The sequence below is a fragment of the Neolamprologus brichardi genome, chromosome 15, assembly GCF_056152115.1.
Source record: "Neolamprologus brichardi isolate AB-2024 chromosome 15, ASM5615211v1, whole genome shotgun sequence".
Lineage (NCBI taxonomy): Eukaryota > Metazoa > Chordata > Actinopteri > Cichliformes > Cichlidae > Neolamprologus > Neolamprologus brichardi.
In genome coordinates, this window is record NC_142118.1 from 25282125 (window position 1) to 25301018 (window position 18894).

The 18894-nt window shown below is 48.5% G+C and overlaps 2 protein-coding genes across 5 annotated transcripts; one reads left to right on the forward strand and one right to left on the reverse strand.

The window, feature by feature from the left end:
* Positions 1-3418: 3418 nt before the first annotated feature.
* zbtb1 (zinc finger and BTB domain containing 1) lies at positions 3419-11094 on the reverse strand. The gene is made up of 3 exons (XM_006793420.3): positions 10936-11094; positions 10205-10417; positions 3419-5996 (listed from the first exon to the last, which is right to left on the reverse strand). Exon 3 carries the CDS (start codon positions 5990-5992, stop codon positions 3986-3988), a length of 2007 nt encoding a protein of 668 aa, XP_006793483.2. The 5' UTR covers positions 5993-5996; positions 10205-10417; positions 10936-11094; the 3' UTR covers positions 3419-3985.
* Positions 11095-11530: 436 nt separating this feature from the next.
* On the forward strand, positions 11531-18013 carry zbtb25 (zinc finger and BTB domain containing 25). 4 transcript variants are annotated; one of them, XM_006793417.3, is made up of 3 exons: positions 11531-11704; positions 12825-13005; positions 14109-18013. In XM_006793417.3, the coding sequence occupies exons 2-3, from the start codon at positions 12833-12835 to the stop codon at positions 15289-15291; spliced, it is 1356 nt and encodes a 451-aa protein (XP_006793480.1). In that variant the 5' UTR covers positions 11531-11704; positions 12825-12832; the 3' UTR covers positions 15292-18013. The 4 variants fall into 4 exon arrangements, with proteins under 4 accessions (XP_006793480.1, XP_006793481.1, XP_035764871.1 ...); XM_006793418.2 differs by lacking the exon at positions 11531-11704 and adding an exon at positions 11737-11805; XM_035908978.2 differs by lacking the exon at positions 11531-11704 and adding an exon at positions 11844-11939.
* Positions 18014-18894: the final 881 nt, after the last annotated feature.

The following is an 18894-nucleotide window of genomic DNA, read 5'->3' on the forward strand; positions in this document are numbered from 1 at the left end:
TGATAAGACATCGCAAACGCTTCCTGGCCATCCCGTGCAGATGTTAGTGAAACGTACAGAAAATGGGAACATTTTATTTGTACTGTATAATCTGCAGATTCTGACAGACATTTCTAACTATCTTTTGAAGCACCGCTCCTCTCTAAAACAGCAATAAGGATAATTATTAGGCCATTTGTAAATAACAAAATAACTTTATAACTTAAAGCAAAATTGGGAAACAAAGTCCGAAGTCTTTATATTAAGGGCCATCAGTCAAACAATACTGTTTGGTCTGGGTCTAAACAGAGCGCGTTGTGTGTGACGTCTTCTTTTGTGCATGCAAGCTGCTTTGAGGGTTCACACTAGAGCTCGTTTGCTGTCACATTTTATTTGTAGTGTGAACAAGCAGACAAAAAAAATTGGATTTGATCAAAAAATCGGAATTGAGCATTAAGACCTGCAGTGTGAACGTAGCCTAATATAGCGGAGGGTATTTTCGGCCGTTTCAATGTGGACGGGAAACGTGAAAACGACTGAAAACGATAGTGTGGACACGGAGCGTTTTCAAAAGAAAACACAGTTTTCAAATTTATCCGGGCTAGTGTAGATGTAGCCTCAGCCATTTGATTCATGTTACAGCAGCTCATAAGTGAATGAACATGGTGCAACAAAATTGCTTTTAGAAGTACAATTTCCCAAAAACTTACATTTATTTAAATTTGCTTGAGAAGGGTTGGGGATTGCCACCTCAGCATGCAGTCAAGTCTCGCTAATAACTATATATATAATAATAAATTTTAATCAGGTGTGTTGCAGCAGGGACACATGGAAAAGTTTCAAGACACCAGCCCTCAAGTTTGACACCTGTGCTCTACAGGAAGCTGTGAGGTTGATGTTGAGGACTGGAGTTTTACACCCCTGCTGCAGAGGAACATTACAGACCCTCCTCTTGTGGATATTTTAATCCAAACAGAGACAAAAGTCTGGATTTAACATTTTCAGATTCAAAGGTGATCTGACGGTGGAGATGGACATTCTGATCAAATGTTATTTTTATGTCTCATCTTCAGAATCTTTAGAAGAATTAAAACAAGTATTTCTGAGTGAGACGCAGTTTCCTGGAAATATTTCAAAATAAAAGCCTCACTAAACACTCAATTTGAAACAGGAAGCGCTGAGGTTACATGATCAACATCAATAAAAATCTTCAAAATAATTGTGATTATATTCCAATCAGATAGGAAGGTCAAAAGGTCAGCTGAATCTCAGAGCCCATGTGACTGAAAAACATTTATGTGGAGCATTTAAACACAAACACTGGACCCGTTTCCCGCTGGCCTTCAGTCAGAAAGGATCACCGTTAACAAACCAATAATCAATAACAGCTGCTTCTTCTGTGGTTTCCTGACAGGATACCACAGAAGAAACAGCTACAGGTGATCTCTGTGAAAAATGTGAGCATCAGTCCAAACATCAGCTGATCAATGAGCTGATCCTCCCTCAGGCCTGACATTAAAAACTTCATGAAGCAGAGAAAAGATGAAGCTGCAGCTTGAGGAGGTGGTGCTAGTAAATAACACTGAGCCTTCATCCTCTGTGGGATGGAAACAGAGGCTCCACCCACACTCAGGTTCACTCTGTTTATTAAGAGTCGTGGTCACAAACAGAAAAACAACGCAAGAAGAAGAACAAACAGCTGACATCGCTAGCTTTACTTAAGACGACATTCGTTTACACCTCGGGTAACCAGGTGGACCCGCCACCTTGGTCAGATCCACCCAGTCCCGGTCCGACCTGAGCCGGCTTAAACTGGTCTAAACTGGTGAGGCGTTAAAGGGGCATGTCCCTGACTTCTGTTAGTGCTGATTAGGTGAAAGTTGAATTAGTTTGAGTTCAGCTGGAGTTTGTTTGGTTTCAGGTCTTAAGTCCACAGGAAACAGTCTCACTGTGAGCCAGACGAGAAGATGAGGGGGGCAGGGCTGATTGTCCGAGCAGCCGCAGAATCATTTCATGGAGCTCATTCTGATTGGTTCTGATAGTCTGATTTACTCGAGCCTGTAACGACTGGTTGGTTCTGAGCAGCTGGATCCAGTCCGATCCCGTACTGCTGGCGAGCGAACACTTCGAGAGACTTGTAAGGCATCACAGGAGTTCTGAGGGTAAGAGTCGAGGTGACTGCTTCTAGTGTTTAGTTGTTGGATTTTTCATTGGCCGGTTCAGTCTGAGGGGGGGTTGTGACCTTCCGTGCCGGCCCGCCCCTCACACATCGCCGTGAGTTTGACAGGAAGGACGGAGTGTTACAGTAAAGGCACCAATCACAGAGTGCGTGGGACGGTGACAGAGCGAGGAAGCCGTAACAGGCTTTAGTATTCTGGGAAACATCCAAGCGTGAGGCAGCGCACCCTCGCAAACAGGAAGTTCTCTCCACGCAGGCCACAGGGGGCGCCGTTTCAGCAGACATACTAGTTTGTATTTCCTCTGGAGATCACACTGCGAGCAGCACAAGTGCTAACCGTGGGTGTGGGCGGAGCTTCGACTGACTTATTTTAATTGGTTACTATAACGTTTTTAGGTTGTGATGACGTCAGTTGAGCGTGTACGTGCTGAACCTGAACTCTAGGATCCGTGAAGGTCCGCAAGTCCTTCGCTTGGCCCACTGGACGGAAACGCTACGATCGACTCGTTCAGACCTGAGCTGTAACAAGTGGAGGGTGGTGCCTCCTCTACGCGACAGCGAGATTCCTGCTCTTTGATACGAGCAGCTGATTGGCCATCACAGCTGTCAGATATCATACATGCAATTATAACTTCATAAAAATAATGTTTAACTATAAAAACAATCAGTGCCGTCAGCTGAGAGCGTGATTGGCCGTGCAGGCACCAGCTGACGGCACGTCACCTTCATGGTTTGTTTAGAGAATAGAGCAGCTGCGTCTTGACCTGCAGCCAGTTTCAGGTAACGTCTTAAAACAGAAGCTCAGAGCGCTGCAGAACCAGCGCAGCTCACACCGGCCTGTGACGGCGCCAGTTTCAGTAACTCATGACGGTTTTGTATCAGCCAGAAATGTCGCTAAAGCGTGAGTTCATAGGGGTCGTCTGATTGGTGGGTTTCTATGGATTACTTTTGGACCTGAAATGTGATTAAAGATCAGAGAAGGCCACATGACCACATCAGTCTGAGGCCGCGATTTGAACCGTGCACTCTGCGAGTCGGACTTTAAGGCAACATGGCGCCTCGTTGCTCTGAAAATCACGCAATGGCAGTTTTGAGTTTCAACTCGTGTTTAAACATTTAAAAAAAGAACAACAGGAAATGTGAGCTCTGGGCGACCAATCAGATTTTACGATGGGTTCAGTTATTTGTAATCTGTTTCCTGGCATGTAATTCATTGTGCAGCTCGTTTTGGCCTTTAATTTTGTCTCACAGAGCCCCCACGAGGCTGCTGTTGTGACTGTGTGCCGTATGTTTGCATAAAATAAAGTTCAATTGAATTGGAGGATAAAACAACTGTTTGTGCTCTGAACAGCTTCCCTCCTCACTCCAGAAAAGGTCTGCCTCTCTCGCCACCAAGTTCAGCTCCAATATGGCAGACAGAAGCTTCCTGTCACGCACGGTGGCTACACCGTCATCGTGGAGAGAGGCAGGCAGTGGGTGGAGCCTGTGTGCCACCGCCCACCTCCCGCTCTCCATGTACGGACACCTAGCAGTCGGTTTCTAGGCAGCATGCTGTTTGCTATTTATTCAGAATCAGCTCTAACACGAGGCTTCCTGTCCTCAGGTGTGCCTCAGGTATCTACCAACCCACCAGCTTCCTGTTGCGCAAAGCCTCAAGCGGACAGAAGTCACTAAGGCGCGGCTGGACCCGCAGCTCGCAGTGTGACACCCGGTTAGTTTGCGTACGGCTTCAAAGTGCAGTTCAGTCTTTTTGGTGTTCAAGTGCATTCTTTGTTCTCACATTTATGGCTTCTTAGTAACAGACTCGTGGACATGGCAGCAGCGCTGTTATAGTCTCTTGGTGTGTTTGGAGTTATAGTGGCTCCGCATGTCTTTGCGCAGGCGGAACTTCTCACCGCACACGCCACAGATGTACAGGTGGACATCCATGTGCTTCTCCAGCTGTTCACCACCCGGGAAGATCTGGAAACACACCTGGCAGATTGTTTCCCCGGCTGACAGGTGGGAGATCATGTGACGCACGTGGTCGTGTTTGAGGAAGGTCCCCTGGTCACACACGGGGCACACGTAGCGCGCCATTCCTTTATGCATGTCAGTGTGGAGGCGGAGTTGGCGCTCGCGCAGGAACTGCTTGCCACAGGTCTGGCAGGTGAACTGCTTCTCCTTGGTGTGGACAGTGTAGTGCTCGCGCAGGTGGCAGCGCTGGTAGAAGCCTTTGCCACAGATGCTGCAGAAGTGTTTGCGGCGGTGATCAGGCTCGCCGCCTTCCTCCAGCATGGTGGGCCGGAACAACTCCTGGTCGTGGCAGGATAGAGCGTGCTCCAGCGCCAGGCTCTCGTTCTGGAACAGCAGGCCGCAGTGCGGACACGCCAGGTCAGCCGCCTCCAGCAGCCCCTCCTCCATCCCATGCGGCTCCTCCAGCAGGGACACCTCATCCTCGCCATGGGAGTCCGACTCAGCTCCATGGGATTCACCACAGCGCTCGGCATGCTCCTGCAGCTGCCGGCCTTTGATCAACACCTGGCCGCACCTGCCGCAGGCACATATGTGCCCCATGTGGTTGGACAGATAGTGCGCGGACTTGTCCTCCTCCAATAACAGAGCGCCGCACACCTCGCAGGGCGTGCCGTCAGCGTCCTGCTTCTCGTCTTTGACCTTCCGGAGTTTGGCGGGGATGCCGGAATCATTGCCTTCGAAAGGCTCGCTGCTGTTTTCCAAACCGGAGACACCGGGCTCGGGGTCCGATTGCATCTTCTCCCTCAGCGCTGCATCACTGAAGCGTGCGCTAAAATCTCTGGCGGCATGCTCGCCAACACGGACCACCTCGATCTCAGGGAACATGCTCTCTTCTGGTTCGGTCTTGATGCTCCTGGTGGACCCAGGCTCGCCATCTGGTCCGCCTGGGACTGACCGGGCAGTCTTGGCCTCAGGCCAGTCGTCCTCGCCTTTACAGACGACCCGGTGCTCCTCCACGCTCTCTGAGGCGGAGCTCTCTGCTTTACTTGAGTCGTTGTCACCCTCAGTGTTGCCTCGGGGTGGGTGGAAGGCTTTGCGGTTGGTACAGGTGAGGATATGCTCGATTAGAAGCTTCTCACAGCTGAACACGAAGCCACAGTCGTCGCAGGTGTATGTGCGACCGAATCTAGGGCGGTCCTTCAGAGTTGAACTCCTGCCACCCGACCGCTTCCTCAGGTCACACGGTTGCTCGCCTGCTCCGTCTAAAACTGGCGCCGCCACAATCAGAGGAGCGGTTGCCGCCTCTTCAGTCGTGGCTGGCCTGCCAACTGCAGCAGGAACAGCAGGAACAGCCGGACGCCCCGTGCTGCTAGTGACGGCCTTTGGCAGACGCTCCCCTTCAGGTGCGGCGGGCCGCTGCTGTTCGTACATGCGCACGCCAAACATCATCTTCCCGCCAGCAGGCCCAGCGGAGGAGCTGGATGAGGAGGCAGAGGAGGACGGTGTGATGTTGGAGCTCCTGATGTCCCTGAGGTCCTCCAGCGAATCGGGGATGTAGTACATCTGCAGATATGCCATGGACGCTTTCAGCTCCTCAAACTCGTAACTGCCCACAACGATGCGCCCGAGGTACATGAGCTGCAGGATGAGGTCGAAGCACTCGGCACTGATCTGCATGTTGCTCAGGTCCAGGCGGCCCGCCCCCTGCTGGTCCCGGATGAACATCATCCTGAAGTAGGAGCTGCAGGCCGCCAGCACCGCCTTGTGAGCCCGGAAGTAGATGTCGCCGATGGCGATGAGGCAGTCGCACAGGAAGCCCCACTCGCGCTGGTTGTTGAGTTGCTGGAGGACGTGATCGCTGTGGCTCGGCCTCGCCATCGCCCTGTGGACAACAGAGGAAGACAGAGTCAGAGTTTATGAGGCAGCAAGGTCGTCTGTGGTCGACTTTCATAATGTGTGAGCCGGCACGGGACAGTCGGGCCTGATATGATTCATTAGCAACTCTGACTTTAATTAGAGCCACAAGTTCACACACCGAGCACGCTCAGATCAGCTCCCAGCTTCACTTACAGCACTGCAGTATTTCCTTCTCAAGAACACACTGCTCAGATTTAACATGCATGCTCACGCACACACACTCACGCGCACACACACACAGGATGGCAGGTTTACTTCTCACCTTTCTAAACTCACTGTGGGGGAGGATGCTTCACCTCCCGTTGGCTATTCTCACAGGAAGTGACACCCCCCCACCCCTCACACACACACACCTTCCCTGTTATGTGACAGATGTGTTTGTACTGCAGGACAAGTATACCTGTACACACCCCAAGTTACTGCCTAAATAAAAGGTCCATCCTGACCCCACCAACACCTGGAGAGTTCACAGCAGATGTCCTGTGGACCAGGTTACAGTAAACTGTGAGCCAGATGTGCCCGACACACCCGACAAATCAGGATCTTTAAGGTGGACTCCGAGGAAACTGCAGATGCAGGGCACGTCTGGGCCAAACCGCTCTCTGAGAGCGCTCTCTGCTTGCTGGTTACCCGAGCCCTCATCGGCAGGTCTGCGCCAATAACATCTGCAGCAGTGCCAGATGTGGGCGGAGCTAAAAACAGGTTCCTGTGCTGCAGAAGAAAACCGGTCGCATGCGGTTTTCTGTACCGTGACGTGAACCCGGTCCTGTTCTTCAGAACTGGAGCTTTTTGTTAGACATGTACCTTCACTGCCTGATCCCCCCTGCCCCGCTGCTGCTTGGAGACATTGAAACCCATCAAAAGATGTCACTTCTTGTGTCAAAATGGGGTGTAATCAGAGGAAGATGTTTCCTCCCGTCACCTGAGCTGAACAGTGATTCACTTAAAACTTTGACGTGTTTTTATTTTCAGCGATGTTGTCCCGTCTGCGTGTACTGAGCTGCCTTCCCTCCCCAGTTCCACTGGCGGTTCACCTGGCTGTGCTCACAGGTAAAGCTCACACAGAGTACACTTGTAACCAGCTAGAATTTCTGTCTTTGTGTCATATCATCTGATCCCAGAGCGCCTCAGAGCATCGCGCCAGATAAGAGATCAGTGGCGAAGTAGCATCACTGCACCTTTGTGTGTGTGTGTGTGAGTGAGAGAGAGTCCTGAAAGCCATAGCAGCAGAACAACATAAAACTAGCTGTGCAGGAGCTCACCTGCCTCAGGTGCAATCAGAAGACTCGCCTCTTCCAGATTTTTAAACATTTAGTGCCAGCTGACCACCACCGGTCACGTGTTTTTGCGTTAAATCTACGCCATAATGTGACGAATCCTGACAAATGCAACTACACATTGACGCAGCCCATGATGATCGTGATCAGTGCAGCTGTTTCCAACTTCTTCTGCCTCACACAATCCCTGATTCAAGCAAATTGACTGGCAGACAAAATTTCCAGCACCAACTAGTGCCCTGCATCTCCGCGCTCTGCATCTATTAGGCTGCAGAGCGCCTAATAGATGTATGAATCATGCTTCACTGCGACAGCAAGGCGAGAACACTCAGCAGTCCTCTGGATGTCAGTGGTGGCCATGCAAACTGACACATGACTAGAGCAGGGCGATATAACAAAAAATATTTATCACAATATATATTTGAAAATTTGCGATAACGATATAACTGACGATATAATTGACACTAGACAAAATACTTTACAACTCCTCAACTTTATTAGTGCAAAAAAAACAACAACATCAATGTATTTTCACTTAAACCAGCAGCTTTTTTAAGTGCATTAAAGTTATATAAAAAATTAACAGTGCAAATGCAAATCCTTGCTGACAGTTTAACCAAAAGGCATTTCCGCTGGAAATTGGCCGACATATCCTCAGCATAACCATGTATAATATCCACAAAACTTAAAAAGAGGTTATACACACACACAATACGGTAATATTATGTTGAAGCACAGTACGTATCACTCCGCCAGGCTCCTGCCTACAATAGCCGTAATGCTCCGACCATCCATCAAGCGGTGCGGCTTCGTAGCTTAGCAACATTTGACAGATTTTCGAGCGCCGTGTACATAAAATCGTTTCCAGGTCAGTAAACACAACCAGAATTCATACATAAGGCACACTGGATTATAAGGGGCATTGTCGATTTTCAGAAAAATCAAAGGATTGATTTTAAGGGTGCCGTATTTTCCAAAAAAACCCCACGGTAATAACGACAGCCCGCTAGCATGCGCTACTAAAAATCGTGTTTTGTTGTATATCTGACGGACGAAAGCCAAACCAGTTCCACACCACTGAAGTTGCAGCATTTTTACAAACCAATTCTGGTTCATCCGTTTCATTCAACGATCCACTTTCGCTCTTCTCATTCTGCGTCGCCGTTATGTGCGTATGTAAACAAAGGCACTGCGCATGCGCGTTTTGCCCATATTCTATCGCGATATTTCATTTTCTTATCGTTACCGTGAATGGTATGATATAGCCCAGCCCTACACATGACTACAGGAAGTGAGGTCATTATGTGAGATCAACGAGCCAAAATGTTCCAGCAGAATATGAATTGATGACCGAAGAGCATGACTCCATTGCAGACGGTCAGGTGACTGATTTCCAAACTGAGTTCCGCCTCTCAGATGAGGCTCAGGATGGCATTTTATTCTCAAATGGTTTTGCTCTTTGATCACATGACGTGACGTCAGATCAGTTCACGTGAGTTCAGGACATTCCCGCTGATTTAAAGCCAAAACTGAGCTCCTCCAACAAAACCTGATCCTGCTAAAGGTGGAGACATAGAACGCACCTCCACATGATTCCCCAGACACCGCTTGCTACACGCCATGTGACAGTAAGAGCCAGCAGTGGAGTGACTTGTGATGAGGTCACACAGTGGGAAAGCAGGACTTTGCCCCCAGCCCCAGTCTCAGTTTGATGTGACGGCGCCGTGCAGCTGCTGCAGTTACATTAAATTGCAGAACGACCTTTTTATATCCCATCATAAACGTCATCATCATCACACTTCTCCAGAAATATGCAGATATGATTTTAAGAATGCCTTAAAACGTTCAGGCTGATTAAATCCTCAGTTTCTAATCATAGCCCAGCTCAGAGTTTATGGTTTTAAATGCTGACACATTGTTTTTCCCCCCCTTTCAGGTCATTTGTGATATGCAGTTTTTCACGAGTTTTTAGTAAGATGGGTGCCTTAATCGTGTTATTACCAGAACAAGTCATGGACAAGTCGTTTACACTCTGATCAGCTGGTTGCTGCTCACAGGAAGGTCTCAGGGCTCATTTTATCAGCCGACACGTGACAGTCTAGGTTCATATCTGATGTGTCTTCTGTCAGGTGTGTTTGAGCTTTGTGAGGTTAAAGGTCACAGTTCAGAAACCTACTCTACTGATCAGTAATCGATAAAGATAATAATGTGATCACTGTGAAGAGTGGATAAAATAATTTTGGCCTCTGTCACCAGACTCCACTGTAAAAACCACTCAAATAAGAGCCCTCATCCTGCTTTCTGGAAGTCCCCGCCGGGCCCGCAGGCACGCGGTGCGGGCTGTCAGTCACCGGCAGACAGGCCGCGAAGGAGCCGCCGAGGTGGGAGCGAGCCCGTGGAGAGACCGGAGGGAGAGACCGGAGGGAGAGGCCGGCCACACCGCCGAGCTAAAATGGAGATTACAGCTCGGCGGAGATTAGCTGCTCCAAGCTAACCCCTGTTAGCGTGGTCCACACCGGAAGTTCCTGTGATCGCTCTTCCAAAATGAAAACACGAAGCGTGACAAGGGGTGAGCGAGACCCCCGTCAGGGTATCGCGTGCATCACAGCGCGTCTCAGTGACAGTCAGACACTCCCCGAAGGACCGTCAGTGAACCCGTAGCTCCTCCGGCTGCTTCAATGCTCAAAACTATTAGTTACGACTTATATTTTGAAAGTAGCCACCGGATGTGATGCGAATAAAACCGGGCGTTTACTGAGCGCTCTCTCCCGCAAACAGCCCCGCCGCCGCCCCCGCACTGCCACCCGCATTCTGCACCTAGAGCAGGCCGCGAGCATTTCCTTCACCGCCTGCCACCCAGACGGCCCCGAGCCCGGACACGGGCCCGTCCACTCACCGTGGGTCCCGGAGGCCGGCGAAGGGGCTGCTGCTGTGGGATTCCCAGGCTCCAAAAGGTCCTCCGCGGATGGTTTACTGTGGAGACGAAGGAGCAGCCTCTTCTTCTTCTTCTCCTCCCGCAGGATGAAAGCACTTCCGCACAGCCCGCCGCGCCGTCAAGCCGCACATAGCGATGAAGTCCAAATAAGGAACGTCCGGTCAGAGTGAGGCCCTTCAGAATAAAGTTAAATAAAGTTTTAACGTTTCAAAAATACGTTTCTGCTTTGATGCTTCGCGCAGCTCAGCTGACACCACGGGAACGCAACATGTGTCGCACAGTAAAAATTAAAAAAAAAAAAGTAAAATGAAAAACTGAAGTCATAATAAAATATATAAGAACTTTAACCCAGTGGGACATGTTTAACTGCATCAAGCAGAGTTCACAGGTGGGCATTAAATAATAAATATACGTTTCTGGCTTGGACGGGGCCTTTCGCAGTTAAATAAATAGTGTCAGAATTATGTCTTCATTGAAAACGACCACAGGAAACCAAGTCTGCTTTTAATTTGAAAATAATAACCGGAATAACTTATTTGTTTTCTCTCTCGCTTGTAGGATTACTTGAGGCCTCCCGCCACCCACGTTCAGTCAGAGGGCAGCAAGGAGGGCTAACTCTGAGCTGAGCAGGAGACTCCGCCTGAAGAAGCAGCAACATCTCACCCATCAATCATATACGAGGTGGCCCATACCTGAACGATCTCATCACTGCAGCTGCAGCACCAGTCCGTCTGTTTCAAAGCAACCTGCGATCTGGAGGCAGCACCTGATGATGCCAACAGAACCACATCATCTGCAAAATGCAGAGACAAGATGCTGGCAACGCCCAGATAATCTGCCCATCACCGGTGACAAAGGGCGGCCTAGGCGGAGCCCAGCACCCACTGGGAACGTGTCCCACTCACTGCCAAGAATGTGGACCACACCTCACAGCATACCCGCTGTGGTCAGTAATAATCAATACTGCTGATCAGCTCAGTGGACACCAGCCTAAGAAAACAAACATTACACACGTTATGAGTCACTTCAGTCACCAACCGAGGTACAGTGGCCCACTCTGAGAGTAGTCTGAGTCTCAGATTACACAGATTATGATGGGGTTCAGTCCCTGAGCTGCAGAGCTGAGGTGTGTTTGTGAGTCTGTCTGCTGCACGGTGTCGGTGTGTGTTGTGTCACGTGATCGTGCTCCCTGCACGGTGTCAGGGTCTTATGCTGCTGGCTGACAGCCTCTGATCAGTTTCACTTTTTTTCCTGATATACTCAGAAAATTATCGATAGCACGATAACGCCATCTTTCCTGCTCTGCGTTCATTAAATTACTGATCAGCCATCAAACGTTTCTGACGGCTCACGTGACTGCCCCAGTTGACCCATGTTCTCGCGAGAGGTGACGCGGCTCGTCGCGAGATCCTCTGCAGTAACAAATCGGCCGATTCTGAAGACGATCTGCTCGTTTCAGCGGTAAGGCGCTCATTAACAGCGCGCGTGCAGGATCCACGCGAACACGGGATTGCCGGGCGTTGGGAGCGTGAACACGCGCCCGTGTGCGCGTGTGTGCGGAGGTGATGAGGACGTGCGTGTGATGAATAAGATGAAGGATGGAGGATGCTGCGCGGCGGCGGGCGCGACGGCACGTGCACGCGCAGAGCTGGTGTGTGACTGGGTCGCGCGGGTGTCCGGTTTCCGGTGTGGTCGGGTCAGTTCGATGTGAACACCCGCCCCTTCCCCGTGCATGAGTGCGTGTGTGTGTCAGGTGTGACCTTCACTGAGGTCAGAGGTGGCGTGTCCAAGTGAGCCTGACGGACTTAATGTGACGTCACAGGGTTAAACAACACCTTAAGAGTTTTTCAGGTCTGAATGTGCTACACTGCTCTGTGTTAGTGTGTCTGTGTGCTTGTGTGTGTGTCTTTGTGTTTCTGTGTGTGCGTGTGTGTATGCGAGAGATGCTGAAGATAAAATAACTCTTTATTGTCATTGCACACTCATACCTTGTACAATAGTACAATGAAATTGGAAACTCCCACGTCAGCACAACTAAAGACAACACATTTACTTAAAGTTGATTTTTTTCAAAGTGCAAGGGACCCAGACAGTGGCACGCGTGCGCCCCTGTAGGAGCTGCAGTTCCTCTGATGTCCCCCAGACGCTCCAGCAGTGAGCGATAGAAGAGGCTCCTCCTCAAACAGAGGAGCTTCATCAGCTCTTTTAGTGAATGAACCTGCACCCCTGCTCTGTTCTAAAACATCAACCAATAACAGTGCACGAGAATCAGGAAGGCTCTACCTTGTGGCATTATCCAGCACTTCGATATTAAGTACTTACTGAGCTAAAGCAACAGGAGTATCGGTAACACAGCAGCAGCAATGGACTTGGCCGACCACAGATATATATATTTCATCTTCTATCACCACAGCGGATCCTCTGCTCAAGGTCACGGTGAAGTTCCTCTGACCTTCTCTGAACCTCTTCAAGACATCCTCCATCCTGTCGCATATTAATAAGTTTGTATGTTAAATGTATGTGTGAGCAGTGATGATGGAGGTCATAGTGTGAACTTCATGGGCTCGGGTTTGTGTTTCAGACGGGGTCATGGAGGTGTCGTCGCACAGCCTCTTCCTGCTGCAGCAGCTCAACGTGCAGAGGGAATTTGGTTTCCTGTGTGACTGCACCGTCGCCATCGGAAACGTCTACTTCAAAGCTCACCGCGCTGTGCTGGCTGCCTTCTCCAACTACTTCAAGATGATCTTCATCCACCAGTCCAGGTGAGGGGTGAGACAGTGGCGTGTGACCTCTGTACCTGAGTAGAAGTTAGTTATACACCTGTGCTTTGGGTCATCACACAAGTGCAGGTAGTACAAAAAATAGGCATGTTTTCTGAGAACCTGAATTCTTTTAAATGCCCAGCAGGTGGTGACTCCTCTGACCCTCGAATCCTTTGTCCTGATAAATTTGTTGGCTTCCTCAACCGTGTTGGGTTCCAGGTCAGAGAGGAGGATTATCTGGGGTGTGCTAAACGTACGTTCTTCAGTCAGATCTGCCGCTTGCTGTCATCGTGACGGCAGTGATGAAAAGGACTTCACTAACCAGCCGGTGACAGTCTCTGCGTCGATCCTGTCATGAAAACGTTACCAGACGACCTGCTGTTAGCCACCTAGCTGTGAGTTAGCAGTGCGGCATGAATCCAAAGAGGGTTTGCTTGTCTGAAACCATGCAGCTGCAAATAGATCAGCCTCGGGAGTTTGGACAAACTGGCCAACCTTATCCATTAAAGACAGGATTTTACTACTTGTCAGCAGGCGTGTTAGTGTTAGCTAAGATTAGCCATGAGAAAGATAGCTCAGGATTGGATTTGCTCTCCACAACCAAACCGAATGTTAGCGTTAACTACAAACTTGGAGCTTGACTGGTCAAAGAGTGGCTAGCTGTCAGCTACAAACAGATGCACTGTGAGGACAGTTAATTTGGCCTTAGCTTTTAGGTGAACAGCGGTGTGTTTGATTTGTAACACACCAAAAAAATAATGAATGAAATTTAATGTTTTATCCCAATTATTTTGTTTTCATAATTTTAAGAAGCAATCAAATGGTAATAAAAATTCAAATATGATTGATCAGCCCTAAATGTGTTTAAGACTAGAATAATGTCTTAAGCACAGGAGAGTGTGGACGGTGTGCCTGCCCGAAGGCTTGTACCGGTGTTTGTTCCTTTATTCCAGGAGAACAAATTTCAGGATCTGGATCCTGTAATCCAGAATAGAGGAACAAAACTTTGGTCCAAACCTTCAGGAGAACATCGATCCAAAACATCAGGAGTCACATGCTGTTTTTTCCCAAGGTGCTCACCTCATGTCTCTTTGTGTCCCCAGCGAGTGTATAAAGATCCAGCCCACGGACATCCAGCCGGACGTCTTCAGCTACCTGTTGCACATCATGTACACCGGTATGTGTCCCAAACAGCCGGTGGACCAGAGCCGGCTGCAGGAGGGCATTAAGTTCCTTCACGCCTACCAGCTGTGCCGCAAAACTGGTGAGGGTGCTGCTGAGACTGCCAACAACGTGGTCCGCATGTCCAACCTCTATGGCATTCAGATCTCTTCCCAGCTGGCCAGCAAGGAGGGACCCGGAGTCCCCAAGACCACCACGATGTCCCGTGGGGCCGAGGATGGGCGGTCCTCTGACCGAGGGGCCCAGTCTCACTCCCAGCTGTCCCTTGCTGTCGGACTGGAGGGGGTATCATCGGACCATCAGGCCTCAGCGCTACGTTGCTCTGTGGCATCCGGAGACGATTCTGACATCTCAACTACCCGTATCAAGCAGGAACGCTTAGAGGAGGAGGAGGACGGCGAGGAGGGTCCAGGTGCAGGGTCTCCAATTCAGGACAGCAGTCCCATTCAGGGCCTCCTGTTCAAAGACCGGCCACTAGTGCTGCTCTGTCCCCGCTGTGGAGAGCGCTGCTCCTCCCCAGAGGGCCTGCGGGAGCACCTATTCAGCCATGCCCTCGACCCCGCCCGTCTCATGGAGGGGCTGTCACAGGGCGGTGAGCTGGAAGCCGGCCTAGAGGAGGGTCCTCCAGGAACCCAGGAGCAGCTGGATGCAGGATGTTTGGAGGAAGCTCTGAGACAGAGCCAGGCGCTAGCCAACCAGCTGGCTGCTGAGCTGAGGCGGAGCCGAGGAGGTGGTGGGAGTGGAGGAGGGGGGAGTAGCCCTGCTCCCTCCCTGCACTCACGCAAACGTAAGATTGCCTGCGCCGTCTGCAGCCTACGCTTCTCCCACAAGAGCCAGCTGCAGGAGCACATGTACACCCACACAGGCAAGCCGTCCCGCTACCACCGCTACAATCGCCTCTGCAGCCAGCTCTTCCAGGCCTCCGCCCACTTCTGCGACAGTGCTGCTGAGCCTGGGGGGGGGGCTGGGGGTGGAGCCTCAGTGGGCACCCCCATAGCTCTCTCTGAGGAGCCCAACAGGGACACTCAGGACAATGGCAGCTCCTGCTACTCCCTGGACTCTGAGATCTCCCAGGAGAGTGTGGACGGCGTTCCGGTTGAGTGATGCCATCTGTTATGAGGGATGTGATTGGACGGAATAGTAATTTCTGCAGGTGGTGGTGTTCTGAGTGTTTGGTCTGTACCTGTTTGGGAGTGTCTGTGTTTAATCCAGTGATGTGATCATGAGGTGCTGAGGTCAGCAGGTCGGACTGTTTGATGCTCAGAAACGTCGGCAAAACCTGACTGATTGATGATTAATAATTAATTGATTGGGAACTGTTTCTCCGGTTTGAAACATTTGCTGATTTGTGCATGTTGAACAAGTTTCTGGACTCTGATTACATGATTCGTTTCGATTAATCAGCAGATCAATCAGAGATTAATGATACGTCAGTACTTTGACTAATGTCACCTCCTGTCATTCCTGTCACTGCTTTGTATTTCCTTCTCTGAAATTGAGCCGGCAGAGACTCTAAACCTGAAAGCAGCCAACACTGAAGCCCATGCGAGTCTGAGAGGACTGTGAGGAAGAGGAGACAGTGAGCACTGTGATGTCAGAGCGATCTGTGATGTCAGAACCTTTCTGTGGATGCACTGACATGTGCAAACAACAAAAAGCGAACTACTCAGATTTCTGTCATTTGGTGTCAGAGTGTCGTATATACAAGGTGTAATCTACAAGTTATGAGAACAGGTCCAAACCAAAAACTGGATTTAAATCTGGCAGATGTCACATTCAGGATCATCTTCCCCTGGTTTTTGGATCTCTCAGTGGAAATCCTGTCAGTTCTCCTTCCAGTTTTATTTTTTTACCCACGTTTTCTTTCCCTCCATCTTGCCACACAGGTTTAGGACTAAAATGTACAGCAGTAAACCCTCTCAGTGACAAATAACGAGTAAGCACCTTACATGTAAAGTTTGAGTTTTTGATTTTCATTTTTGTCAATGTTCATAGTCAGAAAGAGAGTACGAGGCTTCTTGTTTCTGTCCTTTTAGTGTTGTCCACGAAGAAACAAAACTACAGTGCAGACTTCAGTAAATAACAGCTTGAAACGTTCAGATTTTGCTTTTGAATGCTACACAGAGATTTGAGAAGATCCCGAGTACCCTGAAAAGGAGTGACACCCTCAGAGGTTTGAATGGATATCTGCCAGTGCAGTGAATTTACACCCAGCTAACAGTCAACAGGACAAGGAGAAGAAGGCAGCAGCTACAGAAACATACTGGCAGAAATGACCTGAAGCCACCTGGGTTCTCGGACCTCTGCAGGTTCAATAGTGAATAGTGATGACCTGTCATTGAGATTAGCTGGGGTTAAACCAGGTTTTTATTGGACCTCTTCGCTGAAGCTGCTCACACCCACTAAACTCAGTATGCAGCACCAAAGACACAGAGGAAGAGCTAACGGTTCAGGTCAAAGCCACGACCTAACGTCAGTCATCTTCTGCCAAACTGAGCAGATCCGAAAGCTCTTAACTTCATCCTGCCTCTGTTCTGCTTTTCTTTAGTTTCTGCTAAAGAGCTTACAGCGTGAGATGTTGCATTTCACCGAGGTAAAAATTAGTCCCTGTAGAAAAATCTCTGATTGAGGTGTTGCCCCTCAGCGGGCTTCCAGAAGCTGTTCAATCAGGATGAAGTGAGCTCACACACAGATGGGAGGATTACACTGAGGGTGCTCTTACATGGAGCAGCTGATGGTTTAACTTCATTTAAAGGATCATTCCACAGTTTCTTCCATCTGACTCGAACAAAGGCAAGCACAAAAAAAGACAGAAAGGACAGATGGGAAAATAAACGTGTCCCAATCTGTGGGTCAGGACTCTTGTGGTTCCCAGCCTACGCCCACAGGGGCACATTTTTTATTTACATTTTTAAATAAAGTTTTAAAAATATTCAATCTTTTTTATATTTATCATAAAACTGTGAAAAACTAAAATCTTTTAACAGTCTAAAAATCAAAAGCCAACAAAAAAGCACGATCTGAATTTTATTTTAAAAAAGTTACTGCCAGCGTTTGATATATTTTGTTGGAATGCCCTATTAACTTTTACATTTTATTTTGAAATGGTTATGCTCCTATATGTTCTAAACGTTTTATTTTGAAGGAGTCATAGTTTAGTGCATTTGATATACATTTATTTTGAAGGAGTGACATTCTGTTGCATTTAAACCTTTTTATTTTGAAGGATTTGATGTTTGTTCATTTTAAACATTATTTTGAAGGAGCCAGTCTGTTATATTTAATTAATTAATTTTTTGGTTTTTGAAGGAATTGTACGCTGTTGCATTTGAATCTTTTTATTTTGCAGTGGTCCTATCTTGTATTTTAAACCTCTTATTTTGAAGAAATCAATATGTTCTATTCTAAACTTATTTTGAAGGAGCACCAATCTTGCATTTTAAACCTCTTATTGTGAAGGGGGCAATAGTCTTGCATTTTAAACACTTTACTTTGAAGGAGTTACATTCTTGCATTTTAAACCTCTTATTTTGAAGGAGTTGGTCTCAATTCCATTGTAAACCTTTTACTTTGAAAGTTTCCACCGGCCAGAGGGAAATTGGTGGTCTCTGCTGTTCCTTTCTGTGTCACGTGACCAGCGCTCATTGATGATGAGGTGTTAATGATTATTGATCGTGTGTGACTGTCGTGCCGTCGTCTTATTTCTGTGTTTCACTGTAAAAAAGCAAACAGGAAGTTCAGTGTCAACATGTTTTTGTAAACTGCATCTGTTTTTCATGGATAGAACAATAAAGTTTTGTAAATAAATGTTTTTTTTCACCAATCAGATCAAAGCTCTCGTGTGTGCTTTTCATTCTTTTTTTTATTATTGATTTTTGAACAGGTTTTAATCGGCTCGGCGTGGATGTTGCTGGGTTGCACCGCAGCATGCAACACACTTCAGCTGTTAGCTGTTAGCAGCAGCCCAAACGTGCATCAGCACAGTGGGAAAATGCCCGGTATGCCAGATTTTCAGTCCAGCCCTAGTACCGATCAACCAATACTGAGATTGATTATTGATTAACCAGAGTAACCTGTTGGTGACATCAGCTGTTTATCACAGAGGTGATTATTGAGTTAGCTGCGTACTGATTGATTGCTGATTGGTCTGCAGGAGAGCATTCTTTGTGCCCTGCCAGAATCTGACCTGCAGGAGTCAACAGTGAGCTTAGCAGCCAGGTGAGAAGAGAGGCATTGTGGGAAAATTCAGACTCCAGTTTAACTGCTTTGACTCGAGATTTTAAAAATAAAAATCTATTTTTTATCAGTCCGCATCGTCACGGGGTCAAAGGTGATGCCACAGATTTGATCACACTCCTCACTGTCAGGGCGAGTCCACAAGATGCACTCTGTTTCCCAGAATACTTTGCCTCAGTGAAGGACTGGATGAAGGTTCCTGACAGTCTCTTGGCACTCACCTGTCGGGTGATCTGATTGGTTAGCGTGCTGTTGCTTGGCAACAGATGGATGTATTCTTACCCTCCATCACCATAGAAACGAAGGCTTCAGTTTCTTCTTCACACATTTAAAAATAGACTCGGAGGACAGAGAGCTTGCGGCAGATCAGTAACTGATCAAGGATCAATGATGCGGTGCCACAGTGTGACTGAAACGGGTCTGAACAGCTGATGGACTCGATGACTTCGCTCTGCGGCTGTTTGGAGATGG